This window comes from Engystomops pustulosus, chromosome 5 (assembly GCF_040894005.1).
Source record: "Engystomops pustulosus chromosome 5, aEngPut4.maternal, whole genome shotgun sequence".
In the NCBI taxonomy this organism is placed as follows: Eukaryota; Metazoa; Chordata; class Amphibia; order Anura; family Leptodactylidae; genus Engystomops; species Engystomops pustulosus.
Genome location: NC_092415.1, coordinates 108,683,148 through 108,710,241, shown reverse-complemented (window position 1 = coordinate 108,710,241; position 27,094 = coordinate 108,683,148). Strand labels below are relative to the sequence as shown.

At 40.3% G+C, this 27,094-nt stretch overlaps 1 protein-coding gene across 6 annotated transcripts in view; it reads left to right on the top strand.

Moving 5' to 3' along the window:
• LOC140133138 (uncharacterized) overlaps positions 1 to 25,449 on the top strand; it is a 95,369-nt gene extending 69,920 nt beyond the window's left edge. For 4 of the 6 annotated variants that reach the window (XM_072152879.1, XM_072152880.1, XM_072152881.1 and 1 more), the window contains 5 exons: positions 3,186 to 3,255; positions 14,268 to 14,453; positions 18,397 to 18,591; positions 19,722 to 20,465; positions 24,025 to 25,449. In XM_072152879.1, the coding sequence (XP_072008980.1) occupies positions 3,186 to 3,255; positions 14,268 to 14,453; positions 18,397 to 18,591; positions 19,722 to 20,465; positions 24,025 to 24,083 (1,254 nt within the window). In that variant the 3' untranslated portion in view covers positions 24,084 to 25,449. The remainder of the gene's footprint in view (positions 1 to 3,185; positions 3,256 to 14,267; positions 14,454 to 18,396; positions 18,592 to 19,721; positions 20,466 to 24,024) is intronic. The other 2 variants (XM_072152882.1, XM_072152883.1) reach the window with 2 other exon arrangements.
• The last annotated feature ends 1,645 nt before the right edge of the window (positions 25,450 to 27,094 follow it).

Genomic DNA, 27,094 nt, shown 5'->3' with positions numbered 1-27,094 from the left:
TGAGGAAGAGATTTAGGGGAAACAATTCTATATAACATAACCATCAATGTTATTTAGGTGTAAAAAGGCATCTAGACCCTTTTTGAAGCTCTCTGCTGTCCCTGCTTTGATCAGCACCCGAGGCAGGCTATTCCATAGATTGACAATTCTCGCAGCAAAAAAACCCTGTCGCATCTGGTGATTAAACCTTGTTTTCTCAAGACAGAGACAGTGCCCAGTCTTTTATTTGATTTAATCTGGAACAACTTACCACCATATATTAATTGTTCCATAAAATAAATATTTATATAAATTTATCATGTCCCTTCGTAGTAGTCTCTTTTCCAGACTAAATTATCGTATACACTAGAGTAGAAGCCAGACTGCTTTTCTCGAGTAAAAAAAAATAGTCAATACTCCACTTTCTGACGACCCGGCAGGTCTGTGCGACGTTGCGACGCACAGCCTATGACATCAGCTGCCACTGACATCCATGTGTGCGTGGCTGCTGGCACACACAACATGATGGCAGCAGCTGGGCATACAGGGGCTGGCAATATCCTGGGGGTGAAGCTGGCTCGCTATATACTGGGGGGAGTCTGTGACCTATGAGTTTACCACCCTAGGCTTATACTCAGGGGTCAGTCGGTTTTCCAAGTTTTTTTGTGGTAAAATTAGGAGCCTCTGCTTATATTTGGGTCGGCTTATACTTGAGGATGTACGGTATATACACCCCTCCCCCCTATATTTAACCCCCCCCCCAGTTTAACTTCTAGTCCCTATATACAGTATACAGATTCAAACCCCCCAGTGTAATTATATACAGCACTGCATAACCATCAGTTTAATATCCACATTTTTTCTTCAGAGCCCCAGAAATGGTCCCAAACTCCCTATTTAATTAACCCCTTAGTGACGCAGCCTGAAAAGGCTCTAGTGACCGGGAATTTATAGTGAATTTTTGCATGTGGCAGCCAGTAAGCCTCTATCCAGAAGTTTATGGGCTTACTGCAGTGATTTTCAACCTTTTTTGAGCCGCGGCACACTTTTTATACTTAGAAAAACCTGGGGCACACCACCAACCAAAATAGCACAAAATGACACTAAAACAGTCATAAAAGGCCTCCCTTTACTAATAAAAACCCCTAGCGGCCTCCCTTTACTAATAAAAAAACCCTAGCGGCCTCCCTTTACTAATTAAAAGGCCCTAGAGGCCCCCCTCTACTAATTAAAAGGCTCTAGAGGCCCCCCTTTATTAATTAAAAGGCCCTAGAAGCCCCCTTTACTAATTAAAAGGTCCTAGAGGCCCCCCTTTACTAATTAAAAGGCCCTAGAGGCCCCCCTTTACTAATTAAAAGGCCCTAGAGGCCCCCCTTTACTAATGAAAAGGCCCTAGAGGCCCCCCTTTACTAATGAAAAGGCCCTAGAGGCCCCCCTTTACTAATGAAAAGGCCCTAGAGGCCCCCCTTTACTAATGAAAAGGCCCTAGAGGCCCCCCTTTACTAATTAAAAGGCCCTAGAGGCCCCCCTTTACTAATTAAAAGGCCCTAGAGGCCCCCCTTTACTAATTAAAAGGCCCTAGAGGCCCCCCTTTACTAATTAAAAGGCCCTAGAGGCCCCCCTTTACTAATTAAAAGGCCCTAGAGGCCCCCCTTTACTAATTAAAAGGCCCTAGAGGCCCCCCTTTACTAATTAAAAGGCCCTAGAGGCCCCCCTTTACTAATTAAAAGGCCCTAGAGGCCCCCCTTTACTAATTAAAAGGCCCTAGAGGCCCCCCTTTACTAATTAAAAGGCCCTAGAGGCCCCCCTTTACTAATTAAAAGGCCCTAGAGGCCCCCCTTTACTAATTAAAAAAAAGACCCTAGCTTCCTTCCCTATACAAATAATAACCTTATATACTTACCCTTGATGTCTTCTTCCACGTACCTTCACTCCTAATGGCGATCCGCCCACCTTCTGTAGATCCTGCACTGCAAGCCTCTGGTCACGTGACATGGGCCACGCGGTGCAGGAGCTACAGAAGATGGGCGGATCGCTGATGCGGGGCTTGTAGGTAAGTATGGACGCAGAAACACAGGGCGTGGCGGCAGTGCTACACAGGGGCACCATGGTTCGGGGAACTTTCCCCGCGGCACACTCAACCATGTGTCAACACAGGTTGAAAATCACTGGCTTACTGGCTGTTAATGGAAGGATTTTATGTAACCAAGAGCTTCACTGTTACACTGACACAGGCTTAATGCACTGGTATTCTTCTGATGATTATTTTTGAGATGATTATTTTTGAGATTTATTATTTTGGCTATCATTATTATTGATATTATGGATATTTATTATTATTATTATCAGATTATAATATTTTAAGCATATAATACAGCATATAATATAGTTAAAATATATGACAAAATATAAGGGCTCATTCAGACGGGCATTGATCTGCAAAAAATGCGAACGTGATGTCTATGATCAGTCCATATTGTATCCATACACCATCCATTTTTTAACATATGCAAAATAAAGCTGATGGGTTTCTTATCTACTTCATGCCTAGTTGGTTGCCTAGCAACATTTTGAGAAAAACCAGGCTGCATACGGATTTCATGCATTTGCTGTCCTTTTTTTTTTTTTTTTGTGGATCTGTTGACTTCTGGACGTATGGATGTACGTTGTTTGCATCCGAGACCTAATAACACATGCTGCAATTTTTTTCTCACGGTCTGAAAAAAATTAACATGTTCATAGGAAACCGTAGGCTATCCGCAAAAAAAGGATGGCCGCTTTTGATGTCCGTGAGCCCTAAATTATACTATTTAGTATACTATTTTATATTAACATTACCAGGATAACTTTTTCAACACATATACTACACTGTCATACAACACTAAAGCTTCTCCTCGCAAATCACTGGCTGACCGTTACTGATCACATGTATTTCAATGGAAATGTAAATGCGATCAGGCTGAGCCCCGCCAACAGATGTTTGCATTGAATTTCACAATGTTAGGTAATCACACCATGTGACCACACCCTACACAACATTCAGACAACTATTTTTTTTTTTTTTTTTTTTTTTTTTTAAAGTATTGTATCGGTATCGAGTATTGCAATACTTTTCTGGATATTGTATCATGTTCACAATTCTGGTATCGGTGTTTCCTATAAAAATGTTTTATACTTGAAATGAACAGAGATTACTTTATTTGTAGGAAAAGTATACTAAACGTGGACGTGAGCAAAGTCCTGAAGGCGACGAAGAAAGATCTTCAAGACATTCAGGTATTGGGTTTTTTTTTTCTTAATTTGGGATCATTATAACTTGGATTAGGCAAACTTCAACTAATAAAGCTTGAAGGTTTTGCCAAATATCAATCTGTCAGATTATTTACTCTTGGTTACCTTTAGAATTGAAAGTACAGAGATCATCCCCCTGGTCTATTGATATAGAAACAAAGGGAAAAAAGGACCCATAAACACACCATACCATTGTCGCAGTTGGTGTTTTAAAATTATATGTGTCCTTTTATCCGGTTAGAACTCTAAATTACCCATAAGACTATGAAATTGTGTTTTTTGCGGCATGTTGCATTTCATGTTTATGCTTAATTTTGGTTGTTATATTTGGCATTTATGAAAAATATAGAATTTATAACAGTTTTGCAAAAATGTCACCGGTTTCAACATATTTTGCTTTTCAAAAGGTCAGGAAGATGCTTTACTAGGGAACTCTGGGAAATATGCAAATATGTTTTCCAGACAGGGATAAGAAAAATATCCTTGTAGCTGCGTGCCCTTGACTGAGAATCCGGAGTTCTGCACACATGCAGTAGCTCCGGGCCCAGAGCAGCGGCCGCGGGCCGGGCGTTCTGCGCATGTGCAGAATGCCGGCTTCCCGGAGGAGGGCGCGCCCAAAGATGTCTGGGTAGGAGTAGAGAGGCTAGTGGGGCTTGGAGTAGCCGCGATGTGTAGCCTCATATCCGGCTACTCCACGTCCCAGTAGCCACTTAAGAAAATTTACATATTAGGGTATTAAAGTTTAAAAAATATAGCGGGAACGTGAGAATTGGCTCTAAAAGCTAATACATCCACCTACCACCCGTTCTACCTCTGTAGAAAAAGATATGTTATATTGTACCTTTTGATTAGAATCTGCTGTGTGACTAGGCAGTTGCCAAATGGGAGGGGCTGGAAAGGAGCAGTTCCCTCCACCCTTGGGGAACAGCTACTCCATGTGACCTTTTCAAATAATTGAAAACACCCATCACTGGGCTTAGCGACACCCCCTGCTCCTCTACAGCCAATCCCTAGTGAGGGGAGTTATTCATATATTTGAAAAGGTCACATGTTTCCCAAGGGTGGGGGGGGGACTGCTCCTTTCCAGCCCCTCCCAATTGGCAACTGCCTAGTCACACAGCAGATGGATATAAATGGATAAATATAAGCTAGTATGTAATTAGTTGTTATGTAAAGGTTTTGCTCCCCCAGAAAAATGCTGTGGACATGCATTGCAATTTGGAATTAAAATTCTACTGCCCCTTTAATCAGTCCGTTAATTTCCTCTGCGCTGAGCAGACACGGGACAGAAGATGGCCGCTGGTCACATGTCCATATCACATGGCCTGCACCTGCCTGGGCAGGTCATGTGATCACCACTACGTTTGGCTGTAGTTGGTTAATTGCAGTGCATCCAGTATGGCCAGTGTTGTGGCGAGACCCATCTCAGTGAGGCGATGGCAATTACACATCATTACTATGGTAACAGAGCAGGATAAGTCTGTCACATCATCACTGCGAGTATAAGAAGGAGGAGGAGTTACTGAGAGCTAAAGGCTCATGGGACTTGTAGTTTCCAGTGGCGGCCATCTTGGTGATAAGTCTTCATACTTTAGAGAGGCCATAACATTTTGTGAATCATAAAATCAACCTATTAAAGCTTTTTTTTTGTGACATGGAGTTTTGTTATATTCATATATTTATAGCATTATGGTTTTTTTGTATCAGATGTTCATGTCCCGGCAATACCCTTTTAAACATACTTGCATATATGCATTACATGGTGGAGGGAGAACACACACAACAACTCGCTTGTGGGAGCGACAGCCGTTTTGAGACCGGAGACGTGCTTCTTCTGGCTCCAAACTACAGTACACATGTATTCCTCTCAGATAAATAGTTCCCATACAGCTGATTAATCACTAGGGATGACATAATTTCAGCACACTTTATATGGCACCCACACTGATTGCTCAAGAATCCCTAGAGTTCCCTTGCCAAAAATGGTCCATTTATATCCTTCTGTAGAGGGAGAACCTTAAAGGACTGCTTAGTAAAAAGTTCCTTTACGTAACAGAGAAATAAATGGCTGGAGGATTTAGCCCCAAAATTTTACTTTAGATGTGGGCAATTAAGTTGTTGCAATCAGCTGATACAGATAAAGGGAGTACATTTTGGAGATCAGCAGGTTAAAATAAAGTATTATCTAACCAAGTATGTAGTCTACATGTTAATATGCCCCTGTGGAAGTGAGTACCCGTTTTATGGAACACATAAGATCAGTCAAAATGGGGAAGATGCACCATGATTGATTGAACATATCCATAAAGGGCATAATTCCAATAAGTATGGGTGCCATTTAGAATAAAGATATATTTAAAAAAAAAAGAAAAAAGTTTGCTGAAATTATGTCATACCTGGTGATTCATCAGTTGTATGAGAACTATTTATCTGAGAGGGGTACACTTGTGTATTGTAGTTTGGAGCCGGAAGAAAAGCAGAGTAGTGAAGTGGCCATTGCTCCCACACGTGAAGTGTTGTTTTTGTCCTCCACCATGTAATGCTTGTATGTGAGTTTGTTTTAAATAAATTTGAAGGAAGAAGCAATAAAAAAAGGGGTAAGTGCCGTTCACTTTTTCTACTACTGCAAGTCTTGATGATTTTCTGATTGATATATGGGTTGACCCTCTTGTATATATTTTGGGGTATTGGAAAGATGAAAAAACAGCGAAGACTATTCGTAGTGGTATATTACAAGCTTTTTATGGTTCAGTAACATCCTCACCTATTACCCGCTTGCTTGTAATCAGTATGTGTGCATAAAAGCTGAGTAAGTTTCTGGGATAAAGACATACTGTAACATCTTTCATCCAGCCATTAATGCGCAAATGCCACAAAGTATCTCACTTACAATACACCAAAGAGCACAGAGACGAGGCTCAAAACTTCTGCTGTTTGAGAAGGAAAAAAACCTGAGATGCCAGGGATACAAAGTTATAGACCCCTGAAGTGTGCCCTTTCCCACCAGCTTCTTAGTCAGCAGGCAGAATGAAGGATAAATTGCACAGAAGAGCTTCCCATGGATAAAGTAAATATTATTAATTTTATCTGTGGCTAAATTTTGGGATAACATGAACTTAATTTTAGTAGTTAACCCTCCTACCCAATTCAATCTGAGAGCACTTTCTGTCTGATTTTCATATTTTGAGGAGGCAACACATTAACACTAAAACCAAGAACTTGTCCAAAAAGTTGCATGGCACATGCACATCTAAATACATTAAGCACATTCCCTCCATTATTTCTGCCTACGTTACTACTGCTCTAATTCTTATAAACTGCAGAAGGCTCTGTTACTGCGCTTCTTGTACAATGGTGCACATATGACACCCATCTAAAAGTGACCTTTAAAGGACATCTACCACCAGGATAAAGAATTGTAAACCAAGCACACTGACATACTGATGAGTGCCCCCTCTGGCAGGTTCTGCTTTTCTTTTAGCTTCTTAGGACCGTATTTTTACAAGAAAAAAGTTTCACAAATTATGCAAATTAGCTTATGGGGCTCCAGACTCTCTAGATGTCAATGGAAAAAAATTGCGTGGTGCTGCACCTTCCCTCTTATGAGCTGTCCTTAACGGTCCTAGATGGATCCAGCAAACATCCACTATTCAATAATCCAGTAGAAGAAACTCTTTTGTGACCGGAGCTCAAAAACGAAAAAGACGATCCATGCAGGTTTCCTCCTTATTTGTGCACCAAACACAAGGGATCACTTTCAGGGATAAGTCACCATTCAGACCAGAAACCGTCAATATTTTCACTCCTGTCCTAGTCTCCTCCACTGCGCATATCACAAATGCGCATATCACAAATGACTCCACGAGGACGCCAATCCTTGCCCGACCCAGGGTTTCGCCTCTGTGCTTCTTCTGGGGCATGATTAGCGTCCGTCCTCTAGCTTTATTTATACAAAACTGTTTCTCCATAAAATACATTTTCAATTTCATACATAAATCACATACATTTAAAAAACATACATTTAAAAAACAAGGAACACGGAATACATCTGATTTGAACAAGGTATCTAAATAAGGAAAACACTTTAAGCATACATACACATCAGGCTAAAAAATCCATGTTTGCTAGTTTCAAACTATCCTCCAATCACAGGGAGTGCTGAGCCAAGCCTCTCAACCTGTCATTCAAAGTCACGTGGGTATTACCCAATTAACCCAAAAATGTGCTCCACTCATTTCATAGGGAGTTGGAGAAAAAAAAACAAAAAAAACCTTCTTTTGTTTTCATTGTGTCTGGGAGATGTTGAGCTAGAGATGTTGTATAAACTCTAGCGTATTAGTAACAGAAAAACATTTTTTACTTTTATATACATATTTTCTTAATACAAAGATTACTACAAATACATTTTGCACATATTCCTATTTTTACAACCTGTGATCACAGACATCCTTAATCTCAAGTGCTACATTATAGGAGACCTTTCATACCTAGAGATACCTATGTCCCGAGGGGATACCATCGGGGAGAAAGAACACCATACACCCCAAAAACAGAAATATATCGTCCACCACAATCTACACGACAAAGATCGTACCCTCATTCTAGTGTATATACACATAATCGGTTTTCACCACTTAGAACACATGACCAGAGTCCGAATAGGAATCAGCAAAATTTTCCCCATCAAGGGATTGGGTATGGGCATCTGGAAAGAGATTTGAGATTAGGGAAAAGAAAATTAGACGTGGTGGAAGGAGAAATAGAAAACAGAGGGGGAAAGAAGAAAGCAAAAGAGATGTAGAACAAACCGGTATTTTTAATTTGAGTGATTTGAAATTGAACGATAACCATACATCCCTATTGAAGAAAGGGTTAAAATATGCCCCTGAGTCCAAATTGGACAAATTTCAGACTTTTGTGGATATAAATAAATTTGTAAGGAATATCAATTTGAAAAAATATTTTTTTAATAAAGGAAACAACACTACAGAATACACATCGGGCCATACTGGATTAAAGGAGAAATCTGACTTCATACCACCGCCAATGGGGGGGAATGAATGTATAGACACATTCAAACGATTAGTGTTGAGGGATTTTGAACAAATGAAGAAAACTAGATGGAATGATAATTTGACCAAAGCAGAAAGGATAGCATTAAAAGAGTTGAAAGACAATAAAAATATAGTGATAAAAAGTGCGGATAAAGGGGGGGGGTAGTAATCATGAATAAAGGTGATTACGACAAAGAAATGCATAGGTTATTACAGGACGCACAAACATATAAAAAATTGAGGGGACCCTACCCAGATTTATAAGAAGGAGTTGGAAAAATTGGCTAATTGGGGCAAAGATCATGGTATCCTGAGTGAGAAGGAATATAGATATATAAATATACGGACCCCAAAAATCCCTGTAATATATTTTTTGCCAAAGATACATAAAAGTGTGGATAACCCCCCAGGAAGACCTATAGTTTCGGGTATTAACTCGGTAACTAGTCGCCTGGGGGAATACATTGATTATTTTCTCCAACCATTAGTTAAAAATATGAAATCGTACCTTAGAGATTCACAATATCTTATAGACCTGCTAAAAAAATCTGGATCTTGGGAATAAGGATAATGTTATACTATGCTCATGTGATGTTTCATCATTGTACACGTCCATTCCTCAGGACCTTGGAGTATCAGTGATTAAGGAAAGACTAGACCGAAGCCAAAACATGGAGGGGATAAAGAAAAAATTTATAGTAGAGGGTATAGATTTTTGTTTAAAACATAATTACTTTTGGTTTGATGACAATTTCTTTTTACAATTAGATGGGACGGCGATGGGGGCAAAGTTTGCCCCGTCGTTTGCTAATCTATATATGGAGAAATGGGAAGAGGAGTATATATATGGCTTAGGAAATATGTATAAAGAAAATATAATACTTTACAAAAGGTTTATTGATGATTGTATCCTTATATGGAAGGGGGATGATGATACTTTGGATACTTTTATAAAATCTTTGAATAACAACCAATATAACCTAAAATTCACGTATGAGAAGGGAAACGATAGTATTTGCTTTTTAGATCTAGAACTCTTTAAAGAGGAAACAAAAATAAAGAGTAGAAATTACTTCAAACCCATTGACGTGAATAGCTATATACAGTTTGATAGCTGTCATTACAAGCCTTGGATTCAGAACATTCCCGCAGGACAGTTTAGAAGAGTGGAGAGAAATTGTATGAATAGAGAGGATAGGATAACACAATTAGAAATTGTTAGGCAAAGATTCAGGGAAAGGGGTTATCCCGAGAATTTATTAGTGAACAAAATGGAGGGCACCCTAAAGGAGAATACAAAATGTAAGGGAGGGGAAGAAGAGGATAAAAAGATTATGGAACCTATATTTATCACAAGATATTCAAAAGAGGCTTTAGGTCTAAAATCGATTATGCAAAAGTATTGGCACATCATATGCAGAGATCCTGTTTTGGGTCGGGTGTTGCAATCAAAACCAAAAGTGGTGTTCAGAAAAGCCCCCTCATTAAAAGACTTATTAACTAACAGTTATATAAAGAAATCAAAACCAAAGGAAAAAGGGAGTCATACGGGTTTCTACCATTGTGGAAGATGTAAACCATGTAGAGACACTAAGGGTAGTCGAAATGAAAGAGGAGAAAAGAACGTCGTAGAAATAAATGGTCAGAAAATAAAAATGCATGAACATATGAATTGCGATTCCTGTAATGTAATTTATGCCCTTAAATGCCCATGTGGCTTGGGATATATAGGGAGAACTGGACGAAAATTAAAAACCAGAATAGGAGAACGTATTAGGAATATCAGAAAAGGGGTAATGACACACAGTGTTTCAGCACATTTCAAAAAAGCACATCAATCCAACCCGGAGAAACTACAATTTTGGGCAATTGAAAGAATATTTCCACATTGGAGGGGGGAACATTTAAGCACTGTACTAAGCAGGAGAGAGAGTCAGTGGATTTATAAGCTGGGTACGTTAACACCAGGAGGTATGAATATAGACTTTGAATTAAAATGTTTTTTGAGAGACACATAAATATTTCTGCCTAGCAATATATCTATTGGAGTATAGGGATATGGTAGAAGTACTAGATTTCACTATATGCACCAAGGTCTATGGGTTTTGAGTGACACATCGTTTGAATGTGTCTAAGTAGATGCAGGGATATATAAATTGGACCTAGTTCACACTGAAGCACTTCAACATTTGAATAGAGATATAGGTAGGGACCTAGTTCACACTGATATAGGTAGGGACCTAGTCCACATTGAAGCACTTTAACACTTCAAAAGTGATATAGGTAGGGATAAAAAAAAGCACTTTTACAAAAATATAGGTAGAAATGAATGAAGCACTTTATCTAATGCACTTTAATATTCGCTTAGTATCATGATGGGTAGACGTAAAGGAATTTAGTTTTATAATGTAGCACTAGAGATTAAGGATGTCTGTGATCACAGGTTGTAAAAATAGGAATATGTGCAAAATGTATTTGTAGTAATCTTTGTATTAAGAAAATATGTATATAAAAGTAAAAAATGTTTTTCTGTTACTAATACGCTAGAGTTTATACAACATCTCTAGCTCAACATCTCCCAGACACAATGAAAACAAAAGAAGGTTTTGTTTTTTGTTTTTTTTTCTCCAACTCCCTATGAAATGAGTGAAGCACATTTTTGGGTTAATTGGGTAATACCCACGTGACTTTGAATGACAGGTTGAGAGGCTTGGCTCAGCACTCCCTGTGATTGGAGGATAGTTTGAAACTAGCAAACATGGATTTTTTTAGCCTGATGTGTATGTATGCTTAAAGTGTTTTCCTTATTTAGATACCTTGTTCAAATCAGATGTATTCCGTGTTCCTTGTTTTTTAAATGTATGTTTTTTAAATGTATGTGATTTATGTATGAAATTGAAAATGTATTTTATGGAGAAACAGTTTTGTATAAATAAAGCTAGAGGACGGACGCTAATCATGCCCCAGAAGAAGCACAGAGGCGAAACCCTGGGTCGGGCAAGGATTGGCGTCCTCGTGGAGTCATTTGTGATATGCGCATTTTTTATCTACATATTGAGTGGAGGAGACTAGGACAGGAGTGAAAATATTGACGGTTTCTGGTCTGAATGGTGACTTATCCCTGAAAGTGATCCCTTGTGTTTGGTGCACAAATAAGGAGGAAACCTGCATGGATCGTCTTTTTCGTTTTTGAGCTCCGGTCACAAAAGAGTTTCTTCTACTAGATGTCAATGGAGCTTGGAGCCCCGAAGGCTCACCTACATAATTTTTAAAACCTCTTTTTCTTAAAAACAAAGGCATACGAAGCTACAAGAAGAGCAGTTCCGGCCAGATGGGGCGCACACCAGTATGTCAGTGTGCTTGGTTTATAATCCTTCATCCTGGTGGTGGATTTCCTTTAACTCATTAGCTTGGTTTATGGATATACAGCTTTATTTGGGCTATCATTGTATAAGGGAGTTTACGATAATATATTTGTGGGAAGCTTGGTGCAATTTTCATGTAGGTAGCATGGTTTTGTACATATTTTATTGCTAATGTAGAACATTTTTGCTTCATCTAAAACCCCTTACCTAAATATGCAGAGATGAATTAAAAGTTCAAATGACACCTCACACAGTTCTGAACACTGAAGTATGACTAAGTAAGAATAAGTTATTAGTGTAAGAAAATGGCAACATATATATATTTTTGGTATCTCTGTGATCGTACAGACTCAAGGAATAAAAGGGAGGTGTCATCTGGAGCGCACAGTGAAAGCTGTAAAAACTGTCCAGCTGTAAATGTGTGGTGGTGTTTTGTTTTCCAGTTTCCCAATACATGCCGTGGAATATTAACCCCTTCCTGACAGGTGCGTTCCCGCATTATGCAGTAATATAACGTTATGCTTCTGGCGCCGGCTCCTTAACGGAGCCGGCGCCAGAAGCTGCGGGTGTCGGCAGTATATTATAGCCGACACCCGCCTTGAACACCCTAACACGCCGCTATTGTGGGGCATATAACGCGAATCGGCACTTACAGGTGGCGGGCGTGCCTCCGATCGCAGCCCCGGGATTACCCAGTGTCCAGTGGCTGCGCGATCCTCTTCCGGGAGCCAGGTCCTGCCTTCTGGCAGCATGCTCAGTGTGTCACACTATGTATGTGTGTCAGTGTGTATTAGGGGAAGAATAGCTTGAACAAGCGATCAGCGAATCGCTTGTTCAAGCCTAATTGTAAAAGTAAAGAAAAAGAGTTAAAAACACTAATTAAACACACTTTTTAATTTACTTTAATTCTTTTTAAGTCCCCTAAACACAAACATTCCCTATACACATCTAATAAAGTTAAAAAAAAAAACCTGAAAATCACCCAAACCCCCACATATTTGGTATCGCCGCATCCGTAAGAATCTGTACAATAAGTCAGAAACATTATTGGACCCGTATGGTGAAAACAAAACTCAAAAAACTCGCCAAAATTGTACATTTTTCATTAAATCCCTTCACAAAAATGTTCCAAAAAGAGATCACCAAGCTCTTGGCACCTATCGCTGGCCGGCCGTGCGAGACTTAGTGTCTGCGCATGCGCGATAGGTGCCGAGAGCTTGGTGACGTCACGGCTCTCGGCACCTGAAGGAGGAATAATTAAACATCAGAAGCCACCGCCAGCCCGAAGATGGCGCAGGGTAGCACCGGAGGGCTCATTTAAATATGTAAGAAAATAGGGTTTTTTTTAGCTAAAGTAAAGTTTGCCGAGCCTAACAAAACTATGTGCGGCATCAGCATTAAGTAGCCTACCGTGTGGTCTGCTCGCATGATTTCATCATGCGAGCAGTGGTAGGTTTCCTTTAAAAAAACCATGGAGGCATAAAGTAGACATTCAGTGATTGTTGGTTATTAAGTTTTTTTGCTGTTATGACTATGTGTGGAAAAAGTAAAACATTTAGAATTTCGAAAATTGAGAATTTTTCCAAATTTTCACCAAATATCTGATTTTCTCATAAATAAATGCAAAACATACCATCAAAATTTTTCAACTAACATGAAGTACAAAGTGTCACGAGAAAACTATTTCAAAATCACTTGGATATGTTAAAGCATTACACAGTTTTAAACGCTTATAGTGACACAGGGCAGATTTTAAAAAATGGGCCATGTCAGGAAGGTGAAAAGTGGCTTCGGCGTTAAGGGCTTCTTAAATATCATTAGGAAGTACAATTTGTTATGCAGAAAACAAGCCATCATACAGCTCTGTACACTGTAAAATAAAGTTATAGATTGTGAAAGGGGCAAAAAATGGAAATTTAACACTGAAGAATGGCTATATCAAGAAAGGGGTTAATACTAGCCAACTACACAACTAGGTTATTTGGTGCTGGATATATTATGAAAATCAGGTAAAATAGTTTTTTTTCTATCTGATGGATGATACTCATTTCAAAGTTGGGTAACTAAAAGTTGGTATATAAGGTGATAGGGCAGTGGTGGGGAGCCTATGGCATGGGTGTCAGAGGCGGCTCTCAGAGCCCTTTCTGTGGGCACCTGGGCCGTCGCCCCAGCACACCAGACAGGATTCAAAGTATCTTTCTGCAGTTCCAAGCATCTTAAAAGAGGCTGCTTTCGGTCATATATTAAAGTGATACTTACTTCGCTGCTTGAGACTGTAGGAAGAGGGAAATAAGTAGACAGGGCTGAATTATGTTTGGAGGACCTTCTGCGGGCCCCACGATTTTCTTCTGTGCAGGGGGACACTTGAAAGAAGCTAAAATGATGCAAATTTTCATCTTGTCCTCGGGAGGCCAGTATGATCGAAAGTTGGTGAAGAACAGGGAGCAATAAGTTACCGCTTTAATTTTTTTTTGTTGGCACCTTGCGATAAATAAGGGGGGATTTGGGTTGCAGTTTGGGCACTCGGCCGCCAAAAGGTTTACCATAGGGTGTTCATTTCTCGATATTTTCCTTCTAGATGTTGGTCAATCTAAAAAGAGAAATATTTGGTATGAAAAGGAGCATAAACCATCCAGTTCTGCTGGGTACAGCGATGAAGTACAGTCCATATCTGATAAACACTCTGCTGGTGAGGAAGGTAAAACAAGCAGTTCTTCATGGAGTGCTTCCAAAGATATGATACTCAAAGTTACCTTTTCCACAGGTAACTGTTAAACGATGTCCTGGGTTTTTCTTTATCAACTGGATTTTATTATGTGATTTGACTGCTTTTCCTTAATTAAAATTTCACAAGTTTGGTGCTCGGTCAGTAGGTAGAAGATGATAACAACCAAGTTATATGTAAACTTTTGCAAGGGAGCTCATGTTCATGCTAAATGGTGTGTGTTAAAACAGGATGTAACTGTTAAATATGGGGGTGATGTATCAATCAGTCTGTCAATGTTTATGGAGTAATTTGCACCTGAAATGTTGTGCATCACATTTACTAAAGGGTTTAGGTCAATTTTAAGTGGTTTTCCCCACCTCGTCCAAAAAGGGCATGTCCTCTGTAACTAGTGGTGTGGCCATAAAGAAAATAATCTGTGCGCCAGAAAATGTAGTCCCTGTGCTTGCAAATTCAATATTGTGGTGCAGAAAACTATACCAACTAATAGGAAGTGTAAAGTACGACTCACCAGTCTTATACAGTATTGCACCAGATTAATCATCCAGTTTCACACATAATGATGAATATGTTGCACTGGTCTAAAAATCGACACATTAAGATCCTCCTCCAGTTGCCTTTAGTCCCTGCATCTACTTTCATAATAAAGTATAAAAACCTAGCACTGACTCACACTGCGAGTGGTTTGTATTTAAAAATGTATTAAGTCTAAAAACAGTAAATGGGTGATGCATATCACTATGGATGCAAATGGTACATATGAAATAAACTACATACAGATTGAAACTAAATTCCATAATGTGAACTATGTAAACATATCTCTTGAATTGCGTTTTTGGAAATCAGACTGGGCAAGAAAGTGTGTATATACACGAATGGAGGGTAACGCTGAAGGGCCCAAGTGCCTACCTCTACCTAAAAAATCTAAAATATCCCATATGAAAAAGTGAAATATAAAATCACTTATCCATGGGATAATACAGGCTGATAATACATTTGCTGTTTCTTGTGGTTGGTATAGAGTATAACCATACAGTCCTTCTAATTTATCAGGAGAGTATAACAACTGCTCAACACCTTGGCATTCAAAGAGAGTCTATATAAATGTCTCGTGCTTAACTATGGCGGTGGTCGTAAGAATCTTCATAATCTTGATGTTAATATTTATTGTAACGTTAATGGTTATTGTAACATATATACTTATTGTGATGTTACTTCTAAACGGGTCTGGAGAGTCCAAATCTTGTAAATGAAGTCTGCGTAAAGCCGAGACACACAGGTGGTAAGCTGTTGCGTGCAACTGATCATATGTTGTATGTCCGCAATGAGTATATTTACTCCATGTAGAAATGAACATATGATGTTTCAGGTTCTTACCTGGGCGATCTCACAATTCACATGTGCATGTGTGTGCTTCCAGTCCGTTCAGCTGGGTTTCAATCACTGTATAAAAAGCTGTTTGTCACTGAATACCAAGTAATCTTTCCTCTGATCTCTGTTAATCAGTCTTGTATTTCAAAGTAGTGTTAAAAATAACTCAATGTATATCTCTTTCCACGTAAAATATATCGCTAGCTAGACGAGTTTCTGAGCCTCTTCTCGGCTGCTTCCTCAGTAGCTACTGAGTAAGGAGCCGAGAAGAGGCTCAGAAACTCGTCTAGCTAGCGATATATTTCTAGCCTGTTCTCTGGAAGCATGCGCATGTGAATTGTGAGAACACCGAGGTAAGAACCTGCAACTTCATGCCCCACATACGCAGCTTTCCATTATAGGGAGATTCGACACGAAAAATGGCTGAAATCCAGAGTCTCCATGTTCATATTTTTATAAGAAAGACAGTCTAAGTAACATTTTATGCTCATTTTTATATGGAGTAAATATACTCATGGCAGACATATAACATATGATCAGTTGCACGCAACAGCTTACCATCTCTGTGTCTGTTTCACGCAGACTTCATTTACAAGATTTGGGCTCTTGAGACCCGTATCGTCACATAAAGTATAAATGTTATAATAAGCATTAAAGGGAACCTGTCACCAGGAGACCCATTTTTAGCACTCCCCCAGTGTTTTTGTATAAAAAATTGGTTTTACAGAAAAAAAGATATGTTATATTGTACCTAGCATCGTTAGCATCTGTTGTGTGACTAGGCACTCGTCCACTGGGAGTGGCTGGAAAGGAGCCGTATGCAGACATATTGGCATTCTTGTGTATGTAAGGGATGTTCAAATCGGGAGGAATCTCTTTCCTGTGGGCCTACACGCTGCCTAATTATGTCTGCACAATGTGTGTTTCCAAATTTCATTGGGGACATGCTTTGCATAACCAGCATGTAGTGGGAGACCTTGGTTATATATAGACCACTTCCTGGTACAACTTTTACTCGTCCCCTACCAGAGAAGGGAAGTACCTCAAAGCCCCAGGAAAACCCAGTACATCATTTCTTCCATCCTTGTTCAGTCACCATCCTGACACTCCTTCATCAAGAACTCATGCTCATGCCTCATCAGAGCAATGTGAGGGTTTTTTTCTTTTACCCTCCGTGATGCCCCTATAAAAAAAAAAACTCTTGCTTCCAAGATGCCTCTGGCAACTTCCTTTCAGCCTGAATCCGTATATATATATGTGTGTGTGTGTGTGTGTGTGTGTGTGTGTGTGTGTGTGTGTGTGTATATGTATGTATATGTGTATATATAATATATATATATATATATATGTACATTTATGTATGTATGCAGGCCCGGCTCCAGCACCCGGCATACCTGGGAAAGTCCCGGGGCCCAGATAGCTGCCGGGGGCCCACACACGCTGTGCACATCTTCACTTCCTGTGATGAGGAGCTGTGTCCTGCACTGTTCCTCCCCCACTCGGACAAGCACACACAGCACAGGTAGAGGCTACAGAGCTGCCTGTGTGATGCAGCACATTATGGGTTAACACCCCCCCCCCCCCCCTATCACCTCTTCACACGGAGCTGCAGTAATGCTAAAATCTGGAAGCTCAGAGATCGGGGCGAAGAGGAGAAGCCTGAAGACTCCTCTGTGTGATACCAGTTCTGCTGCAGACACCACAGGGTGGTGACATGGTATGTGACATGTATGGATGTGCATAGTGAGTGTATGGTATGTGTGATGATGTGTTTGCCTGCATGTGTATCTGTCTGTCAGTGTGTGTGTGTTTGCCTCCATGCTTGGCTATTTTTATGCATGTCTCTGTAGCTGTATGCATGTATCTGTCTGCCTGTATATATGTCTTGCTGCATGTGTGGATGTGTGAATGATATTAATAATCTCTCACAGAGAGGGTTCAGTGTAAGCAGTGATGTGTATAAGGAGGTTCCGCAGCAGCTCAGGTGTGTATAAGGAGGTTCCGCAGCAGCTCAGGTGTGTATTAGGAGGTTCCGCAGAATATTCCGGGAATATTTCAGGGAACCGGAGACAGTTTTTTTAGTTTTTGAATTTTTAATGCTGGCACGCGAGTACTCTGCAAAGGGGCCCACTGTGGCGCTGTCGCCCAGGGGCCTACTGAAACCTGGAGCCGGCCCTGTGTGTGTGTGTGTGTGTGAATTATAAATTTTCCCCCTTGAATCTTTTATTTCAGGCCCCCAGCAATTCCACATAGATCATCTGTGCTCTGGCCCTTTTCACTGCATTTGGATTTTTTTCCAAAGAAGAAGTGCAATTTGTTACACAGAAAACAAGCCCTCATACAGCTCTTTACATGGAAAAATAAAAAAAGTTATAGATTTTTGAAGGTGGAGAGTGACGAAAAAAATAAAAAAAAGGGCTTGGTCATTAAGGGGTTAAAAAGCCTGGTTGTGTGGTTACCATACAATATTTGGGTATATTTTTATGTCCTCTGGTCTGAACTTTTAGAAGTTTTAATCCTTTTCCCTACAGAAAGTTGTATCCTCAACTATGTTTTTGTTTGTCTAACAATATGACACTATTGCTTTGTAAGTAATAAATTTTTTGATAAGGTTCCAACAGTGAAGCAAAGATTTTGAACATAAAGCAAGAACCGCAAGAATTGCCGACAGCTTGTCCCGACAGAGAAAAGTTGAGGTTCAGTGACACTTTAAGTGAGTCCTCAGAGGCAAAGTGGCGCATTCCAAATGTCAACAGTGACATTTTTAAAGAGGTCCAAGCAAAACGTTTAAGAAAACACAGTACAGGTTAGTATGAAATTTCTAATGATGACCAAAAAAAGTCAGCCTTTATAATTTAATTTCCTATGTGACTGCTTGCCATTAATACACTACCTTATTTATCTTATTAAAGGGTACCTGTCAGCAGAAATTTTCCTTGTAAACCAGTACTAGTATGTTGTCAAACATGGTTAACACCTTCCAGCTCATGTATCTTTCATGGACCAGCCTTCATCCAGACCATAAACTTTGAACCCGTTGTATACAGTCAAGGAGGTGGAGAGTTAGCTGGCAGCAGCGCATATATTGCGCAATTGCTACCACTTCTCTGCGATGAGGTAGTGCCATGCTTATTCACAGCACCGGCTGAATGTTATATATATTTTTTCGGCGTGCTCTGCGGCCATATTCTTACAGGTCCCCGCTGACAGGGGCGTGTAGGGGGGGGTGTCGGCCTGCCCCCACATGAATGCGACCTGATTTGGTAAGAGGTTGGATCGATTGAAACTAATTTGCCAACCTAATTTTTTTTTTTTTTAAATGTCATTGCTAGAATAGGGCTAGGGAAGGATTATGGGGGACATATTTGGTGGGGGTCTTTTGGGTTGGATGACAGGTCCTCTTTCATCCCGATATATCGGACGCAGAGCAGATGCCGGTTCAGCTCAAGATCTGAGCCGAACTGGCATCGGGAAACACAGGGTGCTGGCTGTGACTGATAGCCGACACCCCAGTGCGACCGCAGCATTTAACTTGCCGTTGGGGGTCTTTCCCCCGCGCCGTTTTCGGGGGGCGTGGATCGTTGCTATGGGGTCCGAAGTCTATCACAGATCCAGGCACTCAATATGCTAATGAGCTTGAGTGGGTCTGGGTTGTGATTCCAGAGCCCTCAGTGATCATTGCATCCACAGCTCATCTTCACCCGACCCTGCACACAGCTTGCCCCAGACTGTCACCATAACATCAATGAGTCAACTTTAGTCCTCTGCAGTCTATAACCTTGATGCTTGTAAAGCATATTACTGTATGCTATTAAATGTAGAAAATATATATATGATTATATATCTGTTAATGTGTGTGGAAAGTACCCAGTTCAAAATGTACAACAAAACCAAGAAATGTGAACTTTGTTTCTTAATTTATCTGTTATGTTCCAGATGTGGCAAAATGGGAGTCGCTTTTTGCAAATCATCGCCCTGAAATGAGTCCTTCTATATTCACCTGGAGTCCTTCATTAAATATAAAGGAAGAATCACCATCAGAGGAAAATAAAGAGTATGAAACCCCATCGGAAGGGAAAAAAGAGCATATCAGGAGAGCTTCTTTGGAAGCGTTGTCAACATTTACCTTGTTTTCCCAAGGACAGGAGCATGGATCTGCAAGTTCAGAAACTGTTTCAGCACTCCGAAGTCCAGGTTTCATGTTTTACACAGGAAATATATTTCAAAACAAAAGTCCAGGGCATAAACTCAAACAATCAGGGGACATAGATCAAGAATTGCCATGTTCTTCAAATTCTCTATGTGATGAAGCAGATACTACAGTTGATACAGTAGTGAAGCATACTGAATCGGATCAAAACAAGGATAAGATTATTCAGGATTCACAAGTTAAAGCCAGTTATAAACATTCATCTGATGTCAATGCTAATGTGGCTCAAGCATCCAAATTGGATCACATTTGCCATGCAAGTTCTGAATGTTCTGATGTGAAAGTATGTGAAGGTAAAAATTTGGACACTAAAGCTGAGGGCCAGGATGCAGATCCAGGTGTAACGGGAAGGATGCATGCATCTAGAAGGCAGCTTAGCCCAGAGGTACTTCAGCTTTTGAAAGGAAAAGATATGAGCAGCATTGTTCATATCCTGAAGACGTTGTCCCCATTTTACCCAGCTCTTCAAGGTATTTTATTTTAGATTTTATAGATCTGCTTATTGTATATTTGACCTATAAGGTATAGCATCATTTTTGACCTTCAAGACCTCTCAATTTCCTTCACTCTGCACATCCCCTTCCCAACAGAGGCATTTATTTACCTTATTTTTCGGACTATAAGATGCTTCTTACTATAGGACGCACCCCAGATTTGGGCTTCCAAAAAAGGAAAAATATATTTTAAACCAATTAAAATATCCCTGTTGGTCGCACTAAAGCACAGCACACTCAAAGCTGTTTCATCCATACATTTGCACACACAGCTCTGCTTCATCCATACGTTTACACACACAGCGCTGCTATACACACATAAGGAACACACTGGGAACTACGCTACACACAAAGAACCCACCCCCTTCCCCTCTTCCTCTTACCCTGTCCCAGCGCAGCATGTCCCCATTCTCGCAGTTTGGGGAACCACAACGCTCATCATAAAGGAGAGATATATATGTGTGTTTTTCCAGACACTGGTAAAGTGCTGCGTTGCAGTGTCAATTTGTCAAATGTAATTCCCATACAGTAACTAACAAATTTTATTTATTGCCACACTTATAACACCGTACACATTTTGTCCCCCTTCTCCTCACATTGTGGTCTCTTTTCTCTTTACATTCTGGACCCATCCTCCGTTATACCCTGTTCTCCAATGCTCCTTCTTATATTGTGCCCCCTTCTCCTCCTCCTTACAATGTGCTCCCTCCCTCCTCATTACATTCTTTCCTGTAAATTATGTAAGAAGCATGTGATCAGTCACATGATGCTGACATCACCGCATGTCCGGTAGGACACCTGGGTGAGGGGAGAGGCAGTGCAGAGGCTCTCTTCTCTGGGAGATCGGATGAAGCTCTATATCGGGGCATCATCCGATCTCCATTACAGCGGTCAGGAGGCTCTGGCAGTGCTGGATCCTCCTGACCTTCAGTCTATCAGACACGGGCACTTTTTGAGCAAGATTTTTCCTTGCTAAAAAGTGTGTCTCAAAGTCCAAAGAATACGGTAATCTTTGTGTTAACTTATAGCAACAATTCAAAACTATTTTTTTAAACTTGGTTTACTAAAGATTAACATGATGCATCTCCACCTATAGATGTTTGATGGAATGATACTATGTCAAAATCAAATGCAATTATATTGTAAATGGCCACTGTCAAATCAGAGATTTTAACTGCAATATATAAAACACAAGAGTGCTTTAATTGCCGCATTAGGAAATATGTGTAATAACAATATTTAAATAAAAACAGGCATGTGAATGTAATCTACCTACAGAGTATATCACATACCATATTTTTGCACTTTAAGACACTCCTCAAACGCATGCCAGATTTAGTCTACCAAAAAAGGAAAAGTATATTTTACACCAATTGTGTGTTGGTCGCACAAAAGCAGAGCACACACAGCTCTGCTACATCCATACATTTGCACACACAGCTCAGCTCTGCTACACCCATACATTTACACACATACACACACACCCCTGCTACATCCATACATTTACACACACACACCTCTGCTACATCTATACATTTACACACACACGCTCAGCCCTGCTACATCCATATATTTACACACACAGCCCTGCTACATCCATACATTTACACAAACAGAACCCCTTCCCTTTTTTCTTACCATGCGCCAGCGCAGCATATCCCCATTCTCGGTAGGAACTGTGGTGATGTAGGAAGTATTTCGATCAGTCACATGATTCTGACATCAGCACAGGTCCTGTAGGCAGTAAGTAGGCACGTCGGGACACCCAGGAGAAGGGCGGTGCAGAGACTCTTCCCTCCAGGAGATCGGGTGTAGCACTATGTCAGTGCCTCACCCGATCTCCATTACAGCTGTCAGGAGGCTCTGGCAGTGCTGGATCCTCCTGACCTTCAGCCTATAAGACACAGGCACTTTTTAGCAAGTTTTTTTTCTTGCTAAAAAGTGTGTCTTATAGTCAGGGCCCCCATGTCGTCCTACATCGTGTTGATTGAAATCTTGAGCATATTTATAGTTAGTAAGCAGAAACCTGCTCCACAATCATTAGATCCCCTCAAATTTTGTCAGACCATGTTCTCTGTTTATACAATAGTACTTCATAGTGAAGAACCTATTTAATCTGTGGTTTACACATGGATAACATAGGGAAGTTGTAATAGCTTTTTATTGCTTTCAAATACAATGCACTATGCTGCTTTAGCCCCAAAAGAAAGCATTTCATAAAGAGATACCAGTCCCCCTTGAATAACAGCCTATGGGGACTCGTCTCTGGGCTATATGGTACCAGAATTGTTAGGATTTGAGAGAATCTGTCACTTAGTGCAAGAAAGCCGCATTCGGTGTGCTGGCTCAGTACATGTGCCAGAAATCTTACATAATCCTGTGGCTAAATGCATCCTGTTTGCACATTCCAAATGTATAAAGCACTCTTTTAAGACTTTCTCACTTTAAAGGGGAGGATATCCCATTTAAGATAATATCAGGATTTTTTTTTCTTGGTGAAACCGAACAGGAGCTATCCACTGTTCAAGTTGCTGTAAAAAATTTTGGTTATTAATACAGATCTTATTTCCCTACTGTAACAGTAAATGACTCCTGCTAAAAGGGGAGATTCTCCGCTTTAAAAGGACAACAGAATTGTGTTTTTAAGTGCCACAGTTCAGGAGATCAGTTTCAATTGAGCCGCCTATCGGCCTGCAAAAGTACATGCATCCTGTGCCCCTAAACCTGGAAAATGGTGATGGATTTACACTTTACGTGTTTATAAAATCTAAAATGGTAAAGGCTTGTATGCGTTTCCTGCTTATTTAAAAAAAAAAAAAAAAAAAAAAAAGAGAGAGGGAATAACGAAAAAATATTTTTCATTTTTTTAGTTACCGTATATACCCGTGTATAAGCAGAGTTTTTCAGCACAAAAAATGTGCTGAAAAACCTCTCCTCGGCTTATACATGAGTCAATTAAAAAAATAAACTTACATACTCACCTTCTGGCTCCCCCTAAGCTCCTCTTCTGTCTTCTCCACGATGCTCCGGTCCCCGCGGCTCCCCTTCTGTCTGCTGTAACAGCCGTCTGAGACCCGGCCATGCACTCTGCCAGCTCGCACATACTAAGTTGTCATCAGTGGCCGCATCATAGTGTGTGCGGCCGGCAGAGCACATAGCCGAGTCTGTGCCAGCTGTTACAGCAGACAGAAGAGGAGCTGCGGGGCCTGGAGGATAGTGGAGAAGACAGAGGAGCATCAGGGGAACCAAAAGGTGAGTATGTAATCTGGGGGCTGGCTACTAAACGGGGCGGGCTGGCTGACTACTAAAATATATACTCAAGTACATACGGTATTTGTTAATTTTATTAATGTTAGTTTCTTGTGGGCAAGGGTTTGGTCCTACTATTATCTGAAATGGAACAAAAACTGATTTTACATTCACCATGGGCTGCTGCGTTATTTACATTTTGTTGAAGAGATGCTTCAAAGTAATTGTAGAAATTGTTTGTGTTTTTAATTTTCTGCTTTGTTTTTTTTTTCCCTCTTACTTTTAGAGTTGGATCTTGAAGTATTTGCGGAAGTGCTGAGCAAGACTGAAGCTGTAACTGAGTAACAACTTGTGCTGGCCTGCTGATCCAAGAGCAACAGATGTATAGCATAATGACTATTCAATTAACATCAAACTTATGAATACTTTGGAACTGTACATTTACGCATAATTCTGAAAGTAATTGGTATGTTGTGTCAAATAAAAGATTTCCTTTTAAAGGAAATCTACCATTAAAATCACATATGATAAACCAGGGATACTTGCTCATTGATCCAGGCATTGTGACACTGGTAATCTTCTTATATTTATCTATGGGCTCCTTCCATCCAAAATCAATTATGCTAATAAGTGCACACTAAGTGGCTTATGCACACTATGCAGGAGTGGGTCTCACGCTTTCTCCTGCTCCCTCAGCACTTCCTCTATCCCACTGCTTGCTTTAATATCACAGCAACAGTGAGTTTTAGCAATACTAGAAACAAAAAAATGAAAGAATAAAATGTGTGCTATAGCACTGTATTCAGCTGGGCAGGACTTTTCGAAAAACGTTTGATCCTGATCCAAGGCAATTCAATGGAATGTATGAATTCGATGTAGGATAGTCCGCACCTACTTTTTTTTTTTAAATTTTTACTATTGAAGACAAGGAACAGAACATAAGCGATAATGCAGTCTCTCATGAGTCAACAGTAATTCCAGCACGTAGAAGATCCATGTACAGTACAGTCTGCACTTACATAACCTAAAACGCAATGAGTTGTTGCACGTCTATGAGGGACGCCACCGGAAACCAGATTGTGTGACTTTAAGCACACAGTTGAACCAGCCTGTGTAACTACAGCACAGAGGGGCTCTGGTAATGCCTTCCAGTGCACTTCTGGCTTATTATCAAATTATACAAGTTTATTTTAAAAGGAAGCCATTGATAACAAATATAAGATGATTACCACAGTAACGGCGCCTGGATCTATGAGCAAGTGCCCCTTGTTTATCATTCTTGATTTTGCTGGTAGAATTCATTTAAAGAGATACTCTTATTGCCCCTAATAATTCCTACTTATTTCCCCTAATTGCAGAGTACATAGAATGGCATGGAGAAAGAGAAATCTTGTCATGATGGTGTCTGATGAGAGCAGTCAGGAGGTGGCACTGCATGGACATGTCTTTCTCACACTTATATTTAGGTTACTAATGCATTTGGAGATCATTACATGGTCAGTTATAGAATTAATCTAAAGCTGATCAGGTAGCGATAGTACTTAGTACCCTAGAAACCTGCTGGTGGTCAGTAATCAAGTATGATTGTGAATGATGCAGCCCACCAATAGTGCTGATATCCACAGTCGTTTGTGCATGACAAGTGCCAGGAGTACATTTTAACAGCAACCGATAGAAATGGATGTCATTGTTGGTTACATTTTCAAACTAGCTAACAGCTAACAATGACATTTTGACACTGATCCTGTTGTCCAAGTGATGGATTTTCTATTCCTATTGGCAATGAAATAACCTTCTATATTTTCATACAATATGTAAGAGACCAGAATATATAGCCATGACACTGTCTCCTCCATCATTATTACTGTCTCTCCAACGTTGACTATGACAAGTCTTGTTCTCCCCATGTGGAGGGACTGTGGTAAAGTTCATTAGCAGGAAAAGAGGGCATGTTCACATGTCACAATGAAATCAATCACATCAACAAGAAATTTTCAGATGGGAACCAGTAACTAATAAGTTGAGACTTATTTGTACATATCGGTGGTCTAGGGAGGGAAATTCACTGAAGTGTATATTTAAACCTCTTTGCATAAAACTTTTGTTATGTCAAAAACAACAAAAAACTAATTCCATACAGTACTGTATGGAATTTGTAAGTATGGTCTGTGATTTTGAGCACTGTTTCATGTAACTTTTGTTTATAGGTGACTCTATCATCCATCCAATGCTCTGTATAAAGTAATCCAATGGTAGATTGTCCTAATTAGGCTGCTCATTCCTTCTAGGGCAGTGATGGCTAACCTATGGCACAGGTGCCAGAGGTGGCACTCGGAGCCCTTTCTGTGGGCACTCAGTCCATCACCAGAGATGACTCCAGGAATCTTCCTGCAGTCCCAGACAGCCCAGGACTTGCTGTGCACAGAGCTATTTTAAGGTGACAGTGCTACCTGGGACTCTTTTCTGCTATATTAGTGCCACAGGTGCTGTTATCACTGAAAGCTGTGACAGAGAAGGGAGAATAAATTACTAATTACATTTCTGTGTTGGCACTTTGTGATAAATAAGCGGGTCTATGTTGTTGTTTGGGCACTCGGTCTCTAAAAGGTTCGCCACCACTGTTCTAGGGGATGGGGGACTGTATCTTACAAGTTTTCTGGCATCTTTATATTAACTTTGTAAAACAGCCGGAGGCGCTCAGGTTGGCGGTGCCTCTCTGCTTCCCCAGCTTTTAATTTATGCAGCACCCACCCACCTGCCTGCAAACCGCCTCCTGCTGTTGGCCACGGAATTAGGAGAGAGCACAGCCCCGCGTTCTCCATGCCCCGGCTCTGACGTCACCGGGTGGTTCCTAATTCCCCAGCTGGGAGCAGAAGGAGGCTCGCAGTGGGTGCGTGCACAAATTAAACGCCGGGGATGCAGAGAGGCGCTCAGGCAACGTCAGCCTGAACGCCTCTGGCTGTTTTACAAAGTTCATATTTTGTTATTAAAGATGCCAGAAAACTTGTAAAAAAAAAAAAAAAACAGTCTGCTCCTTCCTCATCCCCCTAGACGGAACGAGAAACCTAATTAGGACACTCTACCACCAATAATCTGGTGGTAGATGTCCTGTAAGATCAAGTCATTTACAAAACCTAGGACTTTATGTGGCAGTATACTGCAATACCTAAATGTTTTTATGTATACTACTTTGATGTCTGTTCGGCTTTTTTAGTACAAAATGTTAATTGGTTAAATTTACTGCTAAAATATATTCACTAGCTGTATAATAATCTGGTATGTCTGCAGTGAACAAAGAGAAAATAAATTGAACTTGTTTTTTTTTTTTTAAAGTAGCAGAGACATAACTGCATCAT